Source organism: Remersonia thermophila, chromosome 4, assembly GCF_042764415.1.
Source record: "Remersonia thermophila strain ATCC 22073 chromosome 4, whole genome shotgun sequence".
Classification (NCBI taxonomy): domain Eukaryota; kingdom Fungi; phylum Ascomycota; class Sordariomycetes; order Sordariales; family Chaetomiaceae; genus Remersonia; species Remersonia thermophila.
Window position 1 is genome coordinate 40475 of NC_092220.1, and position 12100 is coordinate 52574.

Genomic DNA, 12100 nt, shown 5'->3' on the forward strand with positions numbered 1-12100 from the left:
ATCCTTACTGTTTAAATAGGAATAATTTAGGCTTCTAGAATATATAGGACGTTATAACAGATCTATAGCGATTTTATTAATATAAGGAGGTTAAAAGCGTTTTTAAATAGATCCTTCTAAACGGTGTTAAGGATAAAATAGTATACTGTATTATAAACCTTCCTTTAATCGTTCGAATCGTCTTGCAAAGTCTTTAAGAAGTATTGGAGGAGGTTCTGCTTATATACGTAGTTTACGTCGGATTTAAAGGGTTCTTCTAGTTTTTCCGGTTCAGGGCCCCTTTCCTTTAGATTAGTATTCTACTAGTCCTAAAGCTCTTATTAATATTAAATCCTAAGCTATTACTAAACCTTTAAATAAGCGTCTATATAAGACGGCTCTTAATTGTTGTTAAGGATCTTCAAAACCGTTTTAGCGTTTGCTTCTAGTCTACAGATCTATTATACGCTATAGGTACGAGCTTCGTTTCGGACGTAATCGAACTATCGTCCCTAGTTACAGAAGGTCTCTAGCCGTACGACGCTAAGAGTATAATCTTTAAGAACTAAGTCTATTTTACCGAGGAAGGTACTTTAACAGTTAGCGACGGATTTTAAGAGAAAGAGGAGAAAATAAATGAGCTAAACGCTTTAAAGATTGATTTAAGGCTTATAATAAGAAGGGGAGGTTCTCTTTCTACGTAGCAGGAAGGCACCGGGCTTATAACTGTAATGGCCCGGACCTATAAAAGTGTATACGGCGGAAAAGAGTAGTTGGAAGCTGTTGTTTAAAAGAAGAAAACAACTATCTAATATGCCTCTCCTGAAGGCTCCTTATATATACGATAGATGCCCAGAATAGCGGTCTAAGCAGGCAGAATGCCTGCTGGGGTTCAGGACCAGGGTATAAGTCCCCATAGATCCTGTCACACCAGGAGCCTCGCTAGTTCCGTGAGCTTCGTGCACGTATGCAACCTGGTGCACAAAAACATCCGTCCCGAGTCCATCGTATGCTTCGAAGCGGCGGTGAGAGGCGCCAAAGAAGATGCACGCCATGCTGAGGGTGCCGGTACCCCTACTTGGCAACGACGCGTGTTCTTGATGGGTTTCGACGGGTTCAGGACAGCGCAGTACCAAACCTTGCGAGTAGGAGACGCCGCATTTGAACGCAACCTTTACCGGCATCCAAGCCGGCAAGGACCTGTAGTCTGTGAGAACTACTGCATGCAGCACGATATCTACAGCTTGGGCGTATGCCTCCTTGAGATAGGACTGTGGAGATCGCTTGTCATGTACGAAGAGCCGGGGAGTGACGGCGGGAAAAGCAACGCTGACAGCATGGACCTAACCCGCCCGTCAAAATTGCTTGGTCTCGAGCTGGACAGTTTCGACATGGTGACCTGGCCACAGGAAACACGAACGGTATTGAAGAAGAGGCTCCTAGCCTTGGCAAGGGACGAGCTTCCAGCCGCAATGGGGGATCGCTACACGGCGGTCGTTATTTCTTGTCTAACCTGCCTCGACGAGGACAGCATCGACTTCTCAGCTGACGAGAAAGTTCGGGACGAAGATGGGTTGGTCGTTGGGGTTCGGTTCATCGAGAAAGTGCTCATGAAGCTGGATGAAATAGTATTGTAACAGACATCCATAGAGTGGCAGGGGTGCAAAATGAAGAACAGCCGGAGATGGCTAGCGGCAGGGAGATTCGGCTTTTATTTTGCAAAACTGACTTTGTACGTATTTTCATCCGCAGGCCATAGTCCATGAGGTTCCCAGTGGTTCCTCCAGCGCTTACAGGCACTGGGAGTACCAGTCGTTCAGTTTCGAGCAGCTGGAGCCCGGAGCGCAGAGAGTCGGGCCGGCGTAGCCGTTGCCACCGCACTGGCCGTACTTGGTCTGGGTAGGCTCATTTGGAGCCGGAGTGGTGGTGGTCAGGAAGGTGGTAGTAGCGCCGGCTGTGGTCGACGGCGAGCTTGGCGAGGTAGTGGAGGCAGGGGGCTGGCTGCCACCGCCCGATTCGCACCCAATACGGGACGAGCCGATGGCGATATCATCGTACCAGAAGGTGTTGGAATCGCCGCCGTACGACTCCCAGCCGAAGTAAACGGCAGTCGGGCGGGGCTTGATGCTGCTCCTCTGCCACTGGCCGCCGTTGGGGTTGCTGACGCCTGGCCCAACGGCCAGGCCGGAAATGGGATTGCCGTTCAACCACGTCTCAATGGAGCCGTCAGGGCCCAGGTGATACTCGAAGCACACCCACTGGTTGGCTGGAAGAGGAGCCGACGAGGCAACGCCCTGAGGGGAGAGGTCCGGGAGCGTGGCATCGTCAACCTCGCGGTTGTACATCAGGATCTTGTTCTGGCCACCAATGCGGAGATGCTTGTTCGTGCCCTGAGCAGGATCGGGCATGGTGATGAAGGTGACATGGGCATCCGTGAATGCCCGGGACGCCTTGCTGAAAAGGGGGGGATGTCATTAGCACGTTGGTCTTACTTTTCCGTACGTTTCCTTGGTCATACTCACAGCCAGGTCCTGACATAAATATCACCATTGGGGACGTTCTTCGTGCCAAAGAACATGTGCCCACAGTAGCCGCCGGCGCCGTCCACCCTGACGGAGTTCCTACCGCTGTGGGCCGTGCTGGTGTCAAGGCTTACCCGGCCACCCTGGTTGCAGTCAGGAGCGTATGTCGGCCATGATGACTCGTCCCAACCCCCCTCAAAGTCCTCCGACACGGTGACTTGGCCGAGGGAAAGAGGGAGAAGAGCGAGAGCGGCGAGGGCAGCCTGGCGGACCATGGTAGGCGACAGGTAGGATGAGGTTTCGGGGGTGTCCAAAAAAGCTCAGAAGTCGACGAACACGGGCGTTGAACAACTGTCCATGGTATATATATGCTGGCTCTACCCGGGTCTAGCTGCTTCGCTTGCCGCAACGGCAAAGCTTGTTTTAACCCGGCAGCACCACCTCCATCGTAACCTCACAATTGACAACCTCCGCTGTGCCGCATCTGGAAGCTCCGTACAACCAGAGATGGTAGACGGGATCATTAATGGAGACGCGCTAACGGTCGTCTCGGACCGTGGGTGGGGACGACCAATTTATCCCCTCAAGCCGCCCGCGCCTGTTTTGCCGCCCGTCATCCCGAAAGGGACGTCGAGACGGGATGTCTTGATTTCCAAAAAGTCCACGATTTCCGCTCTCACACAGGAGACATGAATCATTTATGATTTACCGCATACGATGTTGGCCGGGTAGCCTTCGCTCGTGCCATCCAAAAAGGATGGACGGGAACATTTTGATCGCAGGCGATGTCTGGAATGGGATCACTGAGATACTGTGACAGCAAAAACGGATCCGCTGATGCTGCCATCAGCTAGTGCACCATATATACCTGCTACTGCAACAGATACGCCAACGATGTTAATGCCGGCTTCAGATGCCAACGGTAACCGAAATCAGCAAGGTAGATGGTGAGAAAACGAAGCGTTTAACATTCCCAAGACCCGAAATCTTTATGCAAAGACGTTTTGGGTTTGCTTGGCTTTCTGAAACAGCGTGGCCCAGGTCACCTCTCTCCTGCTGTGACAGCAAAAACGGATCCGCTGATGCTGCCATCAGCTAGTGCACCATATATACCTGCTACTGCAACACACCCCCCAGACCGAGGCGATTAGTCGAGGTCTGAGTTCCCTGGTACACTTATTTATCCTGACTTGGAGTTAGAGGAAATTTTATCTCTATCCTCTATCGCACCCCCGAGGGGTGCCCGGGTGTTTATTTATCAGACGCTACCCTAAAAACGTCCTTTGTGTCAGGGGTGCAAATACAGGTTTCGAACTCAGAGCCTTTTCATTGTATGTGACTTTTACAGTGCAGGTAGCACTATCAATATACCGCTGCGTAAACAGAAGAGGACCGGGCTTATAACTGTGACAGTAAAAACGGATCCGCTGATGCTGCCATCAGCTAGTGCACCATATATACCTGCTACTGCAACACCTGCTCCCGCCTCAACACCACTCCCCAACATCACGCTAACGGCTCATAGCCAGCGCCGCGTTGGTAGGCATCCCTGTTGGAGAACAGATAATAAACAATCATGCCAATGACTGGAAAGAGGAACACGACCAGGCACCACATAAACTTTTTTGCTGGAGGGCGGCTTGACTTGAGAACCTCGACTGGACAGGTAGAAAGAACTGTTAATAATAATGGTCTTGATATATTGAAACATTGCGCAGGAAGTATCGCGGCTGAAAACTCACCAAAGACGATGATGTCAAGTATAAAAACGACCAAACCCAAGAGGCCACCTCCTGTCCCGTACTGCCAACTATTGTCTAGGGCCGTTGTAGCAACAGGAGCTGCAACAGGAGCTGCAACAGCGGCTGACGCCAGGAAGAGAGCAGTCATTGCCGCGAAGAGTGTATTGAGAGTCATGGTGCTTGTGTTGATGATACTGACTTTGCCGCATAAAGGTATTCTCGGAGATTTTTATCGTTATAGCTCGATTCCCGGAGATATGGAGTCTGCCAGACGACAGTGGTGAGAAGATGTTGTTCCTCATATTTATTTTGAGGGGCTGTTCGTCATCTGGATTCCTAGGCACGTGGCTGTGACGTCACTCCGACATGACTCGGCAAAAGCATGGTCACGAGCCCAAGACATGGCCAAGGTCTATCTGGTTCCAAGTTTCCAGGTTCCAGATCGATGGTCATTATGAATAATTACCTAGCTTAGGTATCCTGCACAGACAGGCGAGTGCACAAGTCGTGATGGTGGTACTTTGGTGCCAAGAGAACTGCTATTCAACATACAACCACCACGCAACGACGAATTATTCTGTCCAGGAAATCACCGCACCCTGAAGATTACTCAACTTCATTGGTAAGTTGTTGTATCTAAATCCTACAAGTTCTTGAAGGAGCCCACGATGGCGGCAGATCTTATCAGCTCCCACCATTTCTGCTTCCTCGGTGCCATGTATATTAACATGCTGACGGCACTGAGTGAAACGGCTCAACATATTGAAATCGCACCAACCATAACCTAGATTAGGCCGTAATCTCCGGGTAAGCTAAAGCACGAAGAGTGGTCAGGGACCGTCCTCGTGATGCCTTGATGACCGGGCCAGTGAAGGAAAGTATAATGGCTCTGTCAACCTCTCAGGGTCAGCTCAGACGTTGCAAGAGAATTATGACGGGAAGTTAGGAGGCGCACGTAATCCAAATGAGGAGCGCCGCCCATAGACAAAAGCCTGCACAGTTGACAGGTTGAGCCTGCTTGTCGGTTAGCCTTTATAGGTTGAGGACATAGACGCTCAGGGGTATAAGTGTCATGCTGATCATAGCAGCACTAATAGGGTAAGCTGCGCACGATTCAATCCACTCACGGTTCCTTGATGCTTGTTGGAGCTTTGCATAAACATCGCCCGCAGCTAGATGGATAAATAGACCTCAATATTCGGACTCTAAGAACGGAGATGGCTGAGCCACCTAGGAACATGACGCGGGGCTTGTCTGGAGTAGGAAGGCTGACAATGGTGGCGGTGTAAGAGGAGGCGTGGTTGACTACCATGGGGCCGTACTATCCCAAAGCTCAGCGCTACCAACAAATTCGACGGAGGTCATGTCACCATCCATTCCGCAGCGGAATGGTCCGCAATTGGGTGATCATACACCTTCAAAGATGACAATGTAACAGGAAGACAGCTCGGTACGCATCACATCTACCCACGTTTCAAGTAAGCCAATTTGAACACCTGCAGTAAGCTTCCGTAAACGGAGAGGTTGCTCCAAGCCAGTCACTGTCCCAGCCAGCAGCTTAGTATCAAGCCTTCACAGAAGTTTCCTGGCATGTTCCAGCCCCCAAAGACTCATAGAAGATGGAGCCACCGGAGCTAATGAGGTACCTAGTTAGCACGGTTCCTGCTTAAGTTCTTCAGCCGTGGCAGTGGTCGCTATAAAGGTGCAACGTCTAACGGCAGCATTCACCCATCAACCTAGGTGCGCTCCTCTCTCGGGTCCTACTGCAGACCTCAAATAATTCGCGCTTTGGTTGGTTTTTCCGTCTTCATGGTGAAGAAGCTGTTGTTACTTTTATTCCATTTCTAGAGGATACCGGCGGCGCAGGCGACTCGCATCATGCCATCAGGACTAACTAGCATCTAGAGGATGGATTTGATTGCGGATGTTTTCAGAAAGTGAAGACACCTATTACTGTAACCCGGGACTGCAAAACCTCGAGTTCATCGGCTCAATATTCCTCCACAGAGGTATATGAGGAAATGTCACACCTCTTGCCCCCCCCCCCTCCCCCACACACTTTGGTTACTGTGTTAAACAAGCCAGTGGTGGCTCTCGGCATTGAGCTTCCAACCATCTGCACGGCAGTATGTTTTGCCGGCACCGTTTCTTGACATCGAATCTCGAGAATGAAAACAGCCGGCGCTGTCATGCGCGGGTGAACAACTAGCCTCTGCAGCGTATAGTTAATTAACCCCTCATTGACTCGACACGATGGTGGTGTGACCACGCTTTCTCGGCTACCACTGACGAAAATTCTTACCACGCCGGGAACATGCAAGCATTGAATGCAGTTGATTTTCCACAGTTATTGCCCTTGAAGTGTAGTGCTGTGGGTGGGTGAATGCTGGTTTTCAAGGGTCATCAAGACGCTTTTGCACAAGAGGTTAATACCATGTGATGTCCACGGCGTACTCCTCTGATAGCTCCCTATTAACTCTTGCTTTATCACTCAGTAAACTGCAACTATAGATCCCAGATAGAACTCAGCATGAATCTGGTCTGGATGGCTCGTGTGACTGTGGAGTGCTGACAGTAGCAGCGGCAGTGGTTTCATCTTTGCTGCTATAATACTGCCACTCTGCCGCGAATATCTGTTGTCACACCGACCTGTGGTCGTGTGGGATACTCTGCTTGTATGACCGCCATAGCTCGTGTTGGGGAGATTTCCAATCCCTCGTCTTCTTCACCTACTGTGCGTTTGCAAGAATGCAGCCGGTGGCCTCTAGAGATCAACACAATTCAAAGGGACTTTTCGGGCATCTCCAAGTGTAGGCAGTGGCGTCACCTCGGAAAGCAATTACCATTTTTGAGCGTCATTGTTTGAATTTAACTGATTTGGTTGGTAAGTCAATTATCTAGCGTCGTACATCACTAAACAATCTCCTTGGCCCAGTTACATTACAATAATGCTTAACGATAGCATTGGGACCATCACGGGCCTGGTTTCAACGGGAAGAAAAATGAGACCCAAGCCAAAACCAGGTCTTGATGGTCTTTTGGGCGTGGAGAATGAGTTCAACGGGATATATCAACTGACAGTGGTTTGATAGGTAGGTAACCTACTTCGTTGATTCAGTTCTCATCACCATAAACACATGTTTCAAGCTTCCAGAGCTCAACAGACCTGACGCCTTGGTTTAAGACTTGAGGCCCTGAGGTTTGGGGTTTCCAGGCGTGGAATCTACTCTGTCCACACCGGTGGGCGGTACCCATTCCATCTCCTGCTTCAGAAATTCCTTGAGAGCCACCTTGATCTCGGAAACCTTCTTGTTCCACTGGTCCCTCTCCTTTGCCGGATCAGCTATCTTGGGGACATCCAAAATCTCGCGTAATTGGCCCTTCCTGCGTGCAAGATACATCCCAAGCTGGATCACACGGCCCTTGCCCCTGTGCCAGACGGTTCCGGGGTCAGAAACCGATCGAGAGCCAGAACCTGATAGCTCCAGCTCCTTGCGCAACGCCGCTTTGAGCCGGACCATGTTATCATGTTCTCTGAGCGTAAAAGCGACGATGAAGTCAAAGTATGAGAAGATGTTCCCACTCAGGCCACGTGACATGCGCGTGGTCATCGATTTGCGGATGCTCTCCTTAAAGGAGTAGTTCATCCAGTGATTGTCGAAGACGGCAGCCATCGCTGCCGTCTTGGGGGGCGCACCACCGGGGAGAATTGGCTTGCGGAAGGTACGGTGACTATACGGCAGATTCTCGATGGTCTGAACGCATTCACTGTACCGCCGGACGAAAAACCCGGCAGACTGCACCGCCTTGAGGCGCCAGTCACCTCCCGTCCGCACTGTGAGGCTTCCAAGCAGACTGAGCAATGCTTGCGCTACTCTAAAAGAAAGGAAGCGAGGTAGTTAGTCTCCAAGTGATTTAGTCGTATGTACGGACGTTGCAGAAGGTCAAAGAGGCCGCGCCATGTCTTACACGCTTCTCCCGATATTGTCTGGATCAACAAAAAGTATCTTGTAATCTCGTCTGGCAGGCGGGCTTGAGGGGGATGGACTTGGTGAGATTTGAGGGCGCAGCTCGGAAACCTTTGCCCAGGTCATTAGCGCGAGGTAATCCCGCAGGGAGCTGCGATAGTCATCGAGCTGGACGAGGAGAGCCTCCGCTTGGTCGGCAGGGTTGTCGAAGACGGCGAGCCACACGCGCGTGAACATTTTATACCGGAATCCTGAGTCCCCAGGCTGTGAGATCATCTTCTTTTCATACTGCTCGAACAGGCTATGCACCTTCTTGGCGGTGGGCTTCATGTCGACGAGCAACTGGCGCAGGTCATCCAATTGGCCCGACAGCAAGGCATTCTTGGTGCTTTGCGTTTCCATCTCGACAAGTCTATGAAGGTGCCCCAAGAATGTGCTTAAGCGCTCCATTTTCTGGCCAATCTGGGCCATTTGCGCAGGCATGTCTTTAATGCGTTTGTAGACTGCAACAGCCTTCTCGACCAGGTCGATGGCTGTAACCACGAAACCCAGATCCATGTTTGTGACGTAAAGGCAGGCGCAGGGTAAGGTGGCTGCAACGTATCAGAGGGTTGTTCTTGAATGGGTTGACAACAATAGGAAGATGGGTCGATGAGTTGTAGTGTAATAGCCCGGACCTGTGAGAGTGCATACGGCGGAAAGGAGTGGTTGGAAGCTGTTGTTCAAAAGAAGAAAACAACTATCTAATATACCTCTCCTAGAGGCTCCTTATATACACGATAGATGCCCAGAATAGCGGTCTGAGCAGGCAGAATGCCTACTAGGGTTCAGGACAAGGGTATAAGTCCCTATAGATCCTGTTACATACCCCCTAGTTGTTTGTAATCAGTAAGCAACTATTATAATAGGATCCTGAAAATTAAAGAAAAGAGAGAAATGCTGTTATAGCTTTCGCGCCCTTTTTAGCAGGGTAGTTAGGAGTTGAATCCCTTTATAGTATACTATAAGCTGTTTTAAACTTCGGGACAAGCTATATCCAGCAATCCAAAGTCTTTATAATTAGTTAACTTTCTAGGCCTTCGAAAAGTCGACTTAAAGGTTAATAAAGGAAATTATTCTTCTTCCGGAAATATTAATAATAATCCGGTCGACTATAATATTTTAAAACTATAATAATAAAAATAATCTTTTTAATTATTATAATTGTAGAAATAGCCTCCTTAAATACTATATTGATTTCTAGCTTTATTAGTTTTTTTAATATTAAAAGTATATTACTAAATAGTTTAACGAACTAGGTTGTTAGTTCTTATCGTTTAAAGTATAGTTTTAATTGTTTAAAACTACTTTTTTTACCCCCTAATTATAAAGGAATAACCGACTAGTTCTCATTACAATTATTTATAGTTTTTTAACGTATTATAATAGTTATCTAGCTTCCTATACCGTTAAGGGTAATAGAAAACCTATTAATACGGGCAGTAATATTAGTTCGCCTATAAAGTTGCCTTTTAACAACGTTATAATATTCTTTAACGATAATTAGGATACTATAATTACGTTACGTAAAAGTAAGGTTAACCTTACTAAGCTTCTACTCTTTAAGCTCTTACGGAGGCTTAAGGACAGCCGTAGGGTTCTTGGTCGACGGATCGAGCCCTGTATAGGTTGTTTTAAGTCGGCTCTAAAGTATAGCGACGGCTTATACTTATCGGTTATAAGTTAAACCTATTACTATCGTTATAAAACGACGACGTTTTATAGACTCGGGTAAAACTTTTTTCTTATTATTTTAAAGTTTTAAATAATTATTATAGCAACTAGTATTACGTTTTCAGCTAATCCTTTTAATTGTATATTAAACCCTTTTTACTAGCGTTTACTACTGCTTAGTATATACGATATAAGTAAGCCGGCGCCCCTAAGAATATAAGTTTATTATTTTAGAAACCCGATCTGTAGGTTCTGATAAGTATATAGATTATTAATCGTACCCGTTATACGTATAAGGACCTAGAGGCTGGTATTACTAAGGGTTAGTAGCCGGAGTTTCTTCCGGCTTTAAGGAAAAGTCTAAGGACTTTACTCCTTTATATTATTAATAGCGTTTTAACGTCGTCTACCCTAGTTTAGTCCGGTCCCTTTACGTTATCCGGTACCCGTAAACGTTCTTTAACGGTAACTTCTGCTCCTCCCGGCCCGGCTAATAAAAAGAAGAAGGAGGATAAGTCTCCCTTTATTAAAAAGACTAAGGATAAAGGTAAAGGTAAAGTAGTAGAGAAGGATAATAATAAAGATAAGGAGGAGGAGCTTTTAAAACGTTTTCTAGCTAATATAAAGGCTAAAAAGGATATTAAAGCGAAGGAAAAAGAGGCGGAGGCTCGGAAGACGCGTTTACGCGCCGAGCTAAAGAAATATAGGTTAAATGTTTAGGTTATCGGTTTATTATATTAGTTTCTAACGTTCCGTACCTTTATTATAAAGTCTTTAGGAGTAAGTCCTATTAATTAACCCTTTGTTCTAAGTTACTTTCTAGATCCTATACTAGCTTAATAGTATCTTAAAAGTTAAAAAGCTTCCGAAAATATTTAAAACGCTATTGTAATAGATTCTTTATTAATCCGTTAGCTAGTATCTATACCGTTTAAAGGTATTTAATACTAAAAGTACCTTTTTTAACCTACTCTTTTACTTATATATTATAAATATCGACGTACCTTAAAAAGGTATTTATCTATATTCTATCTTTAACTACTAGTCTAATTATATTAGTATTATTATAGTAAATTATTTACAGCTCTCCGAGGTCTAGAGTAATATCCTTAAAGAAACGTTATAGTACTATAGTTTCCTTAATAGTATTTATAAACGCTGTTAGTTCGGCTTCTATAAATAAAGTAGTAATTATCGACTACTTTACAGCCTTCTATATAATTATACCCCCGAAGAGTATTATTATATAGCCCTAGGTAAACCTTTAAGTATTGAGGCAATCGGTAAATAATACGTCCCCTACGATAAGGAATACTCGTAACTTAGTTTCCTCGCTAGTATATATAATCCTTAGATACCTTATTCTATATAAGTAATAGACTACCTAATACGTTGTAAAGATATATTAGTATAACGGATTTGTTAAGGAATAAAATAGCTTTAACGTAGTAAAAGCTACGTCTAAGCGAATTATAATAACTATATAAAGTATTGAACTAATAAGCTTTTAGAAAAGTTTAATTTCGTTATTTAAAACGGTCCTCTTATATTTAACAAAATTGCCGGAGGGAAGTGGAATATAAAGCGTACGAACCGTAAAATTAATATTAAACCTTTTAGCTACCTTCTCGATATATTAGTCGTAGACTAAAAATACTCGGCGCCTCGGACGGTCCTTAATAATTTTTACGTTTAAAAACTACTTCGCCTCTCCCTTCTTATAAAGCTTATACTTAGCCTTAAAAGTATTTATAATACGGTTTACCTTATCCGTATAGTTTTAATAGAAGAAGACAAAATAATCGTTGATATAGAACACAATAGTAACCTTATATTAGTTATCGTAGAAAAGGCAAAGCTCTTCTTTAAAGGCTTTAAAGCCTAATTTACATAAAGTAAAGGAAAACTCTTAGTACTAAAGGAAAGGTAACTCTCGGAGTCTATAAAGGGCCTGCAGAAGTTAAATATACTTCTCTAGCTACTTATATTCTTCCGGGAGCTTATAGTATATTGGTACTTCTAGAAGGGTATTTAAAAATACTTATTTAATATCGAACTAGTAGACTTTAAGGTTAAAGTATATAGCGATCGCTATTATAAAGCGAAATATACGAGCGGTAAGGGTAGTAGCGTAAATCGTTTTAAAGGTACTCTAACGTTATAGATTACTTCTAAC

General features: G+C 45.7%; 3 protein-coding genes across 3 annotated transcripts; all 3 read right to left on the reverse strand.

The window, feature by feature from the left end:
• Positions 1-1769: 1769 nt before the first annotated feature.
• VTJ83DRAFT_4127 (uncharacterized protein) lies at positions 1770-2776 on the reverse strand (the record flags this gene model as incomplete). Its single annotated transcript, XM_071010582.1, has 2 exons — positions 1770-2433; positions 2502-2776. 2 exons carry the CDS (start codon positions 2774-2776, stop codon positions 1770-1772), a joined length of 939 nt encoding a protein of 312 aa, XP_070865577.1.
• Positions 2777-4007: 1231 nt separating this feature from the next.
• On the reverse strand, positions 4008-4418 carry VTJ83DRAFT_4128 (uncharacterized protein; the record flags this gene model as incomplete). The annotated part of the gene is made up of 2 exons (XM_071010583.1): positions 4008-4159; positions 4244-4418. 2 exons carry the CDS (start codon positions 4416-4418, stop codon positions 4008-4010), a joined length of 327 nt encoding a protein of 108 aa, XP_070865578.1.
• Positions 4419-7422: 3004 nt separating this feature from the next.
• Positions 7423-8769, reverse strand: VTJ83DRAFT_4129 (uncharacterized protein; the record flags this gene model as incomplete). Its single annotated transcript, XM_071010584.1, has 3 exons — positions 7423-8119; positions 8213-8231; positions 8292-8769. The coding sequence occupies 3 exons, from the start codon at positions 8767-8769 to the stop codon at positions 7423-7425; spliced, it is 1194 nt and encodes a 397-aa protein (XP_070865579.1).
• Between the last annotated feature and the right edge of the window lie 3331 nt (positions 8770-12100).